Source organism: Lipotes vexillifer, unplaced genomic scaffold, assembly GCF_000442215.2.
Source record: "Lipotes vexillifer unplaced genomic scaffold, Lipotes_vexillifer_v1.1 scaffold669, whole genome shotgun sequence".
Lineage (NCBI taxonomy): Eukaryota > Metazoa > Chordata > Mammalia > Artiodactyla > Lipotidae > Lipotes > Lipotes vexillifer.
In genome coordinates this window covers 508308-520482 of record NW_006795513.1, presented here as the reverse complement: position 1 = coordinate 520482, position 12175 = coordinate 508308, and the positions used below count along the sequence as shown (strand labels likewise).

The 12175-nt window shown below is 41.7% G+C and overlaps 1 protein-coding gene across 1 annotated transcript; it reads right to left on the bottom strand.

Moving 5' to 3' along the window:
• Positions 1-8309: 8309 nt before the first annotated feature.
• Positions 8310-9369, bottom strand: LOC103090189 (thymosin beta-15A). The gene is made up of 2 exons (XM_007467814.1): positions 9270-9369; positions 8310-8347 (listed from the first exon to the last, which is right to left on the bottom strand). The coding sequence occupies exons 1-2, from the start codon at positions 9367-9369 to the stop codon at positions 8310-8312; spliced, it is 138 nt and encodes a 45-aa protein (XP_007467876.1).
• Between the last annotated feature and the right edge of the window lie 2806 nt (positions 9370-12175).

Here is a 12175-nt window from a genome sequence, read left to right as displayed (position 1 = left end):
TACAATAGCCAGGAGATGAAAACAACCTAAGTGTCCATCATCGGATGAATGGATAAAGAAGATGTGGCACATATATACAATGGAATATTACTCAGCCATGAAAAGAAACGAAATTGAGTTATTTGTAGTGAGGTGGACGGACCTAGAGTCTGTCATACAGAGTGAAGTAAGTCAGAAAGAGAAAGACAAATACCATATGCTCACACATATATATGGAATTTAAGAAAAAAATGTCATGAAGAACCTAGGGGTAAGACAGGAATAAAGACACAGACCTATTGGAGAATGGACTTGAGGATATGGGGAGGGGGAAGGGTAAGCTGTGACAAGGTGAGAGAGTGCCATTGACATATATACACTACCAAACGTAAAATAGATAGCTAGTGGGAAGCAGCCGCATAGCACAGGGAGATCAGCTCAGTGCTTTGTGACCACCTGGATGGGTGGGATAGGGAGGGTGGGAGGCAGGAAGACACAATAGGCAGGAGATATGGGATCGTATGTATATGTATAACTGATTCACTTTGTTATAAAGCAGAAACTAACACACCATTGTAAAGCAATTATACTCCAATAAAGATGTAAAAAAGAAAAGAGAGACAAAGGAGAATTTTAAACCAATTTAACAGTAAAATTAGAAAACTTATCACAGTTAACCAAAAATTGAGTTTTAAAGCAAATCATAATAAATTTCCAAGGTTGACATGACAGAACATGTTCTTTCTCCACAGAAATGGGAGACTACAAATCAATTAAAAATAAAAGTATCAGGAAAATCACCAACTACTTCTGAATTAAATAATAAGTCACAGAACCACAAACAAAAAGCCATTGGGCTAAGAGGAAAATGCAATGGAAATTAGATTATATTAACAATATAATTAATATTAATATTGGAACACTGCAAGGACAAGGAGAAAGTCATCTTAGTTCTTTTACTGCTCACCATCTTTCTCTTAACTTAATGCAAAGGTCAAGAGAGATGTTTGTCTTCCAGCTCTGGATTCATATTACTAAATAACCATGTTTGAAAAGAAGTTTCAAGGAAGCACACCAAGGTTCATCCCAGGTCACCTCCCCACACACTTTGGGACAATGCTTGTGGCTCCTGGGCTATAGGACCTTATTGGCTGCTCCAGTGGACACTGGTGCTTGAGCTACTCTCATTGAACACTCCTGCCATCCTATGATACATAATTGTGGGTCATAAAGTTTTGTCTTTTAAATGTCATAAGAAATAGAATGTAAAAATTAGAATTGGATAAGTCTGAACATATAGAAATGGTAACTTCAGAATTCAGGGATATAGAGAAGTAAATTAGGTCAAGAAATTTTAATTTAGATATTTGTGTACTATTTTTAGTTCCTCATTTATATATATTAAATAATTCTGAATATGGGGTATGTTGAAAGAAGTTTGATTGTAGTACCTTTGATTTTTCTTATCAGTTTCTTCACTTTACCTTTAAAAACTTCTGGATTATTGTACCCTATCTCTTAGGGAGTTAAGGAATGAAAGAGGTAAATAAAATGTTTACAAAAATAATAATGACCTTAGAGATTACCAGAAAGGCTGGAACAGGAATTGTTTTTTGAACTTTCAAATTCAGTTATTTCCACAATGTGTTTCCATTTTTGCTTATGTTTTACAGTGAATTCTGTGATACAGATAATGTTGAAAAAAGTTTGAATGAGGTATGCTTGTCCTATTAATACTATTTTCTTAGGGTTGGAACTTATAGTTTGTTATTTAAGCAGTAAATAATTTGCTCTAATTTGTATTTTCAGTAGCCAGCACCATTAGATCATGATTGCCCTTTAGGCTTCCATTTTCCTCAGTCACCCTCTGAAGTGAATAACTGCATATGCTCATTTCTCCTCCAGGTCTTCAACATCAAACCCCATTTTCCCTCTCTCCTTCCTAGATGTCATGTATATCACTCACCCTTGCACTTCTGCCTTCACAACCTATATGCTGCAGTTGTAACACTGGTTTACTAATGCCTGTGTTTGATTATTGGATTTACTAAATGTAACACACACCTAGCACAATAAAAACATTCTAGTTTCTTCACAGGAATTCACACATAATTGTATATGATTAGTGTGCAAGAAAAGTTCTGAAAAACATTTGTATAACATATGGGCAGACACTGGGATATTGAAGCAGCAACAATGAACACAATAGAAATTATGTAATTTTATAAAATATTGTTTTTATTATGGGTCCACAGTTCTGTTTTGAAACTGTGATGGTTCTGCAGTGAGTTTTTCACTTCCAAAACTATGTTCTGGTTGTACAAGACCATCTCGAGGTCCCATCCAGAGAAATTTAACTGTGGTTGATTTGGTGGAAGTTTTTCCTGGTATCCTTGGGAACCATATCCTTTTGTCACATTCTTCCTTAAGATTTTTCTAATATTCCACAAAAATAATAAATAATAATACTGATAAGGGGATTCATTTATCCTAAATCTGTACTCCAATGATCCTGAGGAGATCTGGAATGGGTGGTTGCAGGCCTGGGAGTCCCAGATCTAATGTCCACTTGCTGGTGGGAGAGGCCATGTCCCAGAGGTGTCCTGAACCTGGTGTCAGCCCATTGGTGGGTGGGGCCAAATTCCAGGGCCACTGGCTGAGCAGCCCAAGGTGTCCCGAGCTGGTGTCTAGGGACAGGACCCTTGGGGTCCTGGGGCAGGTGCCAGCCTGCTTTGGTGTGGGATGGGTCCTGATATGGCAGGATGAAGGGCTGTGATGATCCTGGGGCTGGTGTCTCCTCACTGGTGGGTGGTGGCTAGTGCCAGCCTGGTAGGCAGAGCTGGGTCCTGGGGTCTCTGGCTGCAGGGCCCAGGGGTCCCAGAGCTTGTGTTTTGGCCTACTTGTGGGCAGGGGTGAGGCCCAGGGATTCCCAGGACTAGTGTAGGCTCACTGGTGTGTGGAGCTGGGTCCTGGGAATGTGAGCTGCATGGCCCTGAGTGTCCTGGAGTTGGTGTTTCAGCTTACTGGTAGGCTGGACTGGGGTCTAGAGTATCATGGGATGGTGCCTACCCATTGATGGATGAGGTTGGTGCTGGGGCTAGTTCCAGCCCAGTGAAGCGGGGCCAGGTCCTGGGGTGGACTGGACTGGGTTCCAGGGTAGGTGTGGGCTTCAGGGGTCTCAAGGCAGCAGGCCTGCTGGTGGATGGGGCTGTGTCTCTGCCTGGGCTTTTGCTTGGCCTGAGATGTCACAGTACTGGTGCTGATAGGCTGCTGGTCAGAGCTGGGTTCCAGCACTAACAATCTAGAAGGAGGATTCCAAAATAGCACTTGCCAGTACCAGTGTCATGTGGTAGAACCAGCTCCCCCAAATGGTTGCCGCCTCTGTTTATATCCCCATGGTGAGCTCCAGTTGCTTTCTGCCTCTCCAGGAGGCTCTCCAAGATCAGCAGATCGGTCTAACACAGGCTCCTTTCAAATTACTGCTTCTGCCCTAGATCCCCAAGCTTGTTAGATTTTGTGTGTGCCTTTTAAAAGTGGAGTCTCTATTTCACACAGCACTTTGGCTCTCCTGAAAGTAAGCTTCATTGGCCTTCAAAGCCAAGCATTCTGGGGGCTCATCTTCCTGGTGCAGGACCCCCAGTCTGGGGAGCCTTATGTGGGGCTTGGATCACTTATTCCTTGAGGAGAACCTCTGCAATTGCAATTATCCTCCCATTAGTAGGTTGCCCACCTTGAAGTTATGGGTCTTGACCATGTCTCCACCTCCTTAACCATGTACCAAGTTTAAAATTATTTTCTTCACAATACTTAGATTCTAAAAGTATTCCAAAGGCTAAAATTGGTGAAGATCTATTGGGTGAAAAATATATACTCACCTAATTCTCTAAGAAACCTCCTTAGGGGAGAGAAAATATATCAATAAAGTGGGAACTATTTTAAAATTAAAAGCACAATGCTTTCAAGAATCTTTGATAATACATGCAAAGTTATTTATACATGTATGAATGTAAAATAGTATAGAAATTGAACCAAATTATAGAAATTGATCCAAACAAGGATTTAAGGATAAACAAGAACTGAAGAGATGGCGATCATCAATGAGCCAAATGGCCAAGCTTCCAGGGGTGTATCTGGTCAGACTTTCAAGGAGGAGTTAATTCTGATGCTAATTAAATAGTTCGAGATTATGAATGAAAAGACTATTTTATTTCAACAAATACAATATGATGATAAAGCTTATTGAAGAAAGCATGCTGAACAAATTTCTGAGCAGTCTCATTTATATATGAGGATACAAAAGCCCTACTTGAAATATTATCAAATAAATCTGGTTTCACATTACAGAAAAGACTAAATAAGGGAAATAGAATTACTGCTGTAAATAAGAAATTACAAACAAAAAACCAAAAAAAATGGTTATGAAGAACCTAGGGGCAGGACAGGAATAAAGACGCAGATGTAGAGAATGGATTTGAGGACACGGGGAGGGGGAAGGGTAAGCTGGGACGAAGTGAGAGAGTGGCATGGACTAATATATACTACCAAATGTAAAATAGAGAGCTAGTGGGAAGCAGCCACCTAGCACAGGGAGATCAGCTCGGTGCTTTGCGACCACCTAGAGGGGTGGGATAGGGAGTGTGGGAGGGAGACGCAAGAGGGAGGAGATATGGGGATATATGTACACATATAGCTGATTCACTTTGTTATAAAGCAGAAACTAACACACCATTATAAAGCAATTATACTCCAATAAAGATGTCAAGGAAAAAAAAGAAATTACAAGCATCAAATCAGGGGATCATCATTCATAAAACAGAATATGCCATACAAACTTTTTTCAGCATGACCCCTATTGTGGAATTTATTAAAATAAATAATAAATAATATTAGAGTCCAGAATTTTAAAAGTTCATGTAAAGGTACCTTTTTCAAGCTTCCTAGAAACTGAAAGTAACTAGGATAACTCATTCAGATTTATCTGATTCTATTATTTTCTGGTCTATACTTTTGTTTTTTAAAATGCAAAGCTTCATGACCTGCAAATATGATTCACTAGATGATGAGAACATCTAGTCAGAGCAACCCAAGCTCCACCCTTCACTGGCTCAGCCAATGAAGGACCTGAAGACCCTCAGCCACAGCCGTTGGCTCAGAGTAGGAGCAGGTGGCCTGAGTTGAGCAAATAAGTGCCTTCCTGGGTGTTTTCTTGGAGACTGAGGAGAATATTGGTGTGGTATTTTTTTTGACTGTGGTTTGCTCAGGGCCCTAAATCTCAATCCCTGCTAATGGCTATTGGAGAAAAAGTATTTATCTGGTTAGACAGGCTAGAAAAGTAACCCCACATATATTTAAGAAATGCTGAGTAAAACTACTCTATGTGAGCAATTGTTTTTCCTATCTCATATATGTATGAGTACTCACTTACCAGCTACTGGTCTTTCACCTGCCACCATGTACGTCTCATATGTTCCCACTAAGTTTAATACTTAACACTGCTCAGGATGGAATCAATATGTCAATAAATAGGATGATTACCAGTTGCAACCTGATGCAACTGAACAATGGGAGTTATTATCCAACCCCAGCTCACCTGACAACAATCATTCTTTCCTTTAGCCCCACTAAAATCCAATCTTGTGGTGGATTACTGTGCAAATACAGAGGTTGCTGAATCCATCATGGATGTAGAGTATCTTTCTGAAGTTTGCAAATGGCAATGTTGAAAGGAGAGCAAATGTGTGGGATGACAGAATCAGGATACAAAGATATCTGATCATGAGCAAATTTGAGCGTGTCAGCAACCAGGATGTTTCCTCATCATGTAATTTGGATCCAAAGGATCCGGGAGGTATCATCAGGAGAAGACAGGCACACAACAGCTGATTTCAACTATAGGAGCAGGGATTAACTACGTGGTGTGGGACTCTAGTACAGTCCTAGGACTATTGGATAGAAATTACATGGAGGCAGGTTTGGGCACAGTGTAAGCAGCCTGTTGCAGCAAGGGGCTGAGTAACTCTATTGGATAATTATTTCAGGCAAGAGGTAAGGTATTGGTGACCAACATGGTTACTTCACACTCTCAAATCCTCTGGCTACTCTAAGCCCTGTGATGGTGTCACCTCACTGACATTTGAGCAGAGGTGACCCCCCACCCCCGGTTTTGCTTAGGGAAGTTTATGCTATTGCAGAGACCATAGTTTTCACCTCCTGTAAACCCAGTGATTATTCAAGAATGTCAGCTCTTAGAAGGGAGTGGTAAGATAATACTTGAGATTGCAAATAGGTATGGACAGCATAATCCCTTTTAGTCAGAAAATATATGAATATTAATAGACCACAGTCAGGATGGTTATACACTCAAAGGTTAACGTGTAATTGGTGGGATTACAGGTGATTGGTTCTTATAAATTTCAAGTGAAAAAAGTCTTGTTTTAAGGCAGTCTAGTTATATGTATTCCTTATTATATTAGCCAGCTAGGCTTGCCATAACAAAATACTGTAGACCAGGTGGATTAAACAACAGAAATTAATTTTCTCACAGTTCTGGAGGATAGAAGTCCCAAAATCAAGATCCAGCAGGGTCATTTTCTGGTGAAAACTCTCTTCCTGGCTTGCAAGTAGACACCTTCTTGTTGGGTCCTCACATGTTGGGGAGAGAGTGATGTGGTGTCTCTTCCTCTTGTTTTATGGCCACAGTACTATCAGATTATGGCCCCACCCTTATGGTCTCAATTAACCTTAATTACCTAAATACACTATCTCCAGATCCAGTCACATTTGGGGTTAGGGCTTCAGCATATGAAATTTTTTGAAGGGGAGACAATTCAGTCCATAGCACTTATGCTCACCACAAACACCAAAAATAATTGGTTCATAAGACAGTGAATTCTGTTCAGGACAAGAATGAAACCAGAGGTTCAGTACTGTAGGTCATTAGAGGTTATTAGATGTCTGAGTTTATGCTCGATAGAAGATGTGATGTGCTTAGCACAGTATGGGTTAGCAATTATCTCTTGCCCCATTCCCCATCCAACCCCAACCTTGGGTGTCCCCTAACTTTAGTTGAAAAGCACTTTCCAAAAAGCAAGAAGAGTCCAGCTAAAATTCCAGCCCTTATACACCTTAGAAGATTAAATCAGACCCTGTGTTTTAATTTCCTCATCTCTGAGATAACAGAGTTAGTCCACGTGACTTCTTCTCCCAAGGTTCTCTATCTCTATGATTCCAACTCTAAGGAAAAAGCACTTAGCATCCCTGTTGGGAGGCAGACATACTGAATAATATCCTGCAAACTGAGAAGGAACTTTGAGACTGAAAAATGAAGCGAGCAGCTCCATAAAGTGCAATTATGAAGTTTCCTGTGGGTAACTTACATACAGGCATGATAGATAAGGCAGACAGATAATCCAGAGGCATTCACAGCTGCACTGCACACTGCACTGCCAAAAAGGGTACAGGGGAATTTAAAGGGGCCAAAACTAAAAGTAGAATCTGACTACCAAGAGAGAAGCATATCTGCACCAACTGGAATAGGAGTTTTTTCCTCTCCCCAGGGGTCTCATGACCATTAACCATCTATGTCAGCAAAAGGCACTCTTCCAGGTTTCATATCAGATGAAGGCAAGGGTTAAAGTTGATAGGGAACTCATCTGGCTTGGACTCACTCCTTGTAAATTAGGCTAAAGCTCAGTCACGTGGAAAGGGGAGGAGTTAGGACTGTTTGGACTAAGATGGAGCTGACAAAATGGAGTCAGTATGGTTCAGCCACACAATCCCCAAAGGCCCTCCTCTGTCCCGATCAGACAGAGGAGGCCCTTTCCCATGTGCCAAATATGCTGAAGCAGCTTTCCTGCACCCATTTTTTTGGCTGAAAAGTACCCTTCTGTACTTTCATTCCTTAGAAGACCACCAGGAATGAACCACAGGAGCCTATTATAAACATACTGATTATATTTATTATTTTACTGCTCCATTACAAATGAAAATAAACTGTGAGAAGATGCAAAAGCATGCAACTTCATGAAGATTATAAAGCAATAGAGGGAACCATTGTAGAAAGTTAAAAGTGGCTTATCCGGTAGGGGGTGCAAAGACTACAAGCACAAAGGTCATCAACGGTTAGATTATTGACAGCATCTGCCAACTGGAATGTATGCACCAATGGAAGTTTTAAAATGAATGTCAGGGAATGTAGGCTACCCCTGACTTCTTAGCCAGGGATTATGGGTGAGAAGACATCAGAAGATGCCTAAAATCTCTACAAAGTTTTACCAAAAACAAGACACTCAAACAATGTTGAAATTTGCTCTTGCAAGGAGATCCCCATTTTACGATGTTTGACCGCACTCTTTCTCCTGCTGGATAGCTGGGGAAAAAATAAACACAAAGAAATCATTAAGAGGGTATTTATCTAAGATTAAGTTCAGTTTCTTCCAAAAGAATTCTTTGCCAAGTCATTGGAGGCTGCCATACCTTCTTTAAATTTAGAATGCCAAGGCACTACACACAAATCCTTAGTCAGGTATGTGTGTGTGCAAATTAATGAGCTGAACATTTGTTAGACTCAACTGTGCGTTTCTTTTTCCCCATTTGAGAGGTAGATTTATGCTGTTGCCATTTTGACCATGGATCACTCTGAGACTGGGGGGCAAGTGAAGCACTTTCTTCAGATTTATCTATCACTATACAATTAGGAAGTTATGCCATTTCAGACAATTTTGACTAACTTTGGAACTTTCAAATAATGCTACATGACAAAACGTTTCCCTTGGCTTGGGGTTTCTCCTGCAGGCTGTAAGCGGGGAGGGCAAAATTGATCCCTTGATCCCTGGGAGACTTGAGTATACCCTATAAGTAAACTAATTAGCTCACCTCATCTTGTCATCAGGTAGAGAAGGCCAAAACCACAGTTTGCATGGCTCATTAGGGATGAGATCAAAGACCCAAATAGCTAGATGCAAAAAAATGCCAAATAACAAAAATCGGACAAAACTAAGATGTTTCTAATGCTATGTCCAATATTCCAAGATTGGTTTCAATGTGGGTTTTAGTAGTTTTCCACCAAAAATCAGCTTTTTAAAATTCCTTCATTACTACTGGGGCCTATTTTGTGAGAACTACTTATATAAGCAAAGTAAAGGCAATTATTTGATATTTTTTAATGTTATACATTAAATAATTTGTACTCTGGTTATTGCTTCCTTTGTGGTAAAATTTACTAGAAGAATTTATTTACTGAACCTATTAATTTTCACCATTGTTTGTCTCAGAAAGTCCCCATGACTTACTTTCCTTTGAGGGAAGAGTGTTTTTTTCTTTAGTGTTAGTTTTCTTCAGTTTTGACTTGTCAAACTTCTCCACTTCAGACAAGTCTGGCTTATCACTCATCTTGACTAAAAGACTAAAAAAAAAAAAAAACCATAAAAAAACTTATCTGGTAGAACTATTATCACACTAAGGAGTAACAGTCAAAATTCTCACATTTAATATCAATGTGTATTTTACCTGCTGATTTTCAACAGGAAAACAGCAACAGATCTTAGAAAAGTCATATTTTTATTAGAATACTTTTATTACCCCACATCATTACCCCATTTCTGATAGACAGTAAATGCCATTGGATCAGGCATGATGTTCTAGAAACCGGGAGCCAATATGTCTGACTTTTAAAATCACAGCAAAAGTAAAATGGAGGTGACAGAAACACATGAGCAGACAGGGATAGAAGAAAAAATAAGGACTGGGTTTAACCAGCTAATTAATTTGTAAGGAGATAGCACTATTTGAGCACGTTCACTTTGCATTCAATTACTATGAGAGGGGGGCATTTTTCTTGGGGGTTAGGGAGCAGCACACAAAAAGGGGTAGCACAAATTGGACTAATTTCTTTCCATTTTATCTGCCCAAAGACAGTAGATTAAGGGGCTACAATAAGAGAAGGGATTAAATCCAGTCATAACTAATTACATGTCTCACAATAACTCCTTATGGCACAGGTTTGTAAACGCTGTAAGACGGCACAGCTAATTATGATCAAACCAAGAACTTCAGCAGAATGGGATAAACTAGAGCTCATTTCTATTTCACCATATTTTCCCCTCAAGAGGAGAGGGTAGTAGATGAAGCTAGGAGATGAGGTGCCATGTGATCATTCCGGGTTTGTCCAGAAGAGACAATAGGAGACCCCTGAGCCCGGAAAGCAGAGCTCTCCTGCGCGTGCCTGACCCCACCCTGTTGGGGTAAGACACGTCTAGTGCCCAGACTAGCACTGAGAGGCCCCCAAGCAGCCAGACGTCCCCAGAATGCCTCCCTTCCGTCGAGGTCACCCTAAGACCTTCCTTTGACAAGCGATCAGCCGCCAATCTCCAGAGGGGGGAAACAGGGACTTCAAATAATAATAACAGGGCTGGGTGCATAGACCAGTTTGTTAGCAGCAATCTGCTTACCTTTCAAAATAAATATCATCATTGTCGGGAGCCCAGTCCAACCTAACAGCCACGGGAGGGGAGAGAGCGAAGGGCCAGCCCCAGAGGGCCCATTCCGAGCCCCACACTCCTCATCCCCTCAGCCTCGGACTTGCAGCCACAGAGGACTGGCCGCTCTGGGGGCTCCCCCCTCGGACCTACCAGGGACAGACGCAGGGAGGATTCCGCATCGCGCGCAGAAGGCGGCGCTGCGAAAACAAAGGCGCGGACTCGCCAGGAGGCGCAGATACTAATCGCCCGTCCCAACCCCCGCCCCTCCAATACCAGCAGGCCTAATACGCCAGCCCCGCGGCCGCCATGCCCTTCCGTCCCCACAGTCCTCTGGCTCTGGCGGGGCCGCACGTCCTCACCCGAAGGCTTGAAGACCAGTGAAAGGTAGACCGCTGAACTGAGACCACTTGGTACACAGGACGAGGTTAGCCTTCCCATGCGGAACCCCGCAGTTATAAGCTGCGTGACAGGCTCCGCCCCCAGACCCCTCCCCAGTCCTCTCCGATTGACCAAGGGATCCTAGACCCGCCTCCTCGCCCCTCCCACCTATTTAGACTTGCTGACCTCAGTCTACTCTCTCCTCTCCACTCAGGACCTCACCCTTGCAACTGGGTGTTGATAACGTCATACCAGATCCACCTATCCAGACCCCATCCAAGCCCACTGATTGCCCAAGGGATCAGTGGCTGGCCTACCTGCCCTGCTTCTCCCACTACTTTCATCCTGAGAGTCCACTTCCCTTCCTCCCAAGTATACTCAGTCCTCCACAATAATAGGGGCCTCTACAATAAGCAGACATATTTTACCCAGTTAGCTTTGAACGTCCAAAACTCCGAGATCCAAGCTGAAGGAGCCATAATCAGGTACTCTTGGCTTTTTATATTCAAAGGACCCTAAGTATGCGGTGACAACGAGTGATGCTCAATGTCTGTTCTGATCCTTGGCCAGGTGTTGGAGGAGGGGTGCTCATGGAAAGGGTGGGTAGTTCAGGATCATTCACTCCCACAACTGGGCATTTCTGTGACAGTGGCACGCTCCTATGTAAAAGTCACATTTTCTAATTTTTCAGCCACTGAACATGGTAGCAGTGTAATCAGAGGAGAATCTGCTGAGGCTATTCATCTATATATCTCTAATCCCGAGCACCTTGCTTGGTCTACAGTAGACAGATAAATACGCATCTTTAGATTGAAGTAATAAATCCAGGATAGAGCAGAATTTTTGGACAGCAGCACCACCCAGTGTCTATGTTGTGAGACAAAAAGGAGACTCCAGTAGTTACTTGAAAGAACTAAATATTCAAGGTCATTTTCTGGATACTCACCCAGAACCTTAGAGCATGAAGTTAAAATGGAGATAGGACTATGTCTTTAGCTTGCACGCCATATTTTCCATAAGGCTCATGTATGGTGGTAGAGATCTGCATAGATCAGCAATTACTCTCTCCTCAAGCATTTCTTAGGCCTTCCCCACTTCTCTCCATTTTCTTTTCTATGCTCTTGTAGCACGATGTGCTAACTTGAGAGTTTTGTATGTTCATTGGAGGAACTGTTAATACAGAAAGGCACGCTCATTCAACAAATAACATTCATTGAGTAGCTACAACGTCCCAGGCATTAAATATAACAAACACCAGTGTTTCCACCACTCAGATTTGGATGCTGTTATATTTAGGTATATTTACTTTGTCTTTTTTTTTTTTTTTTTTTTTTTTTTTT

Bases quoted from the DNA above. Each gene is read 5' to 3' on its own strand.
- LOC103090189 (XM_007467814.1), bottom strand. From the start codon at position 9,369: ATGAGTGATAAGCCAGACTTGTCTGAAGTGGAGAAGTTTGACAAGTCA. The intron at 8,348-9,269 runs GTAAGTCATGGG...TTTTTTCCCCAG, and splicing joins CACTCTTCCCTCAAAGGAAA to CTATCCAGCAGGAGAAAGAG.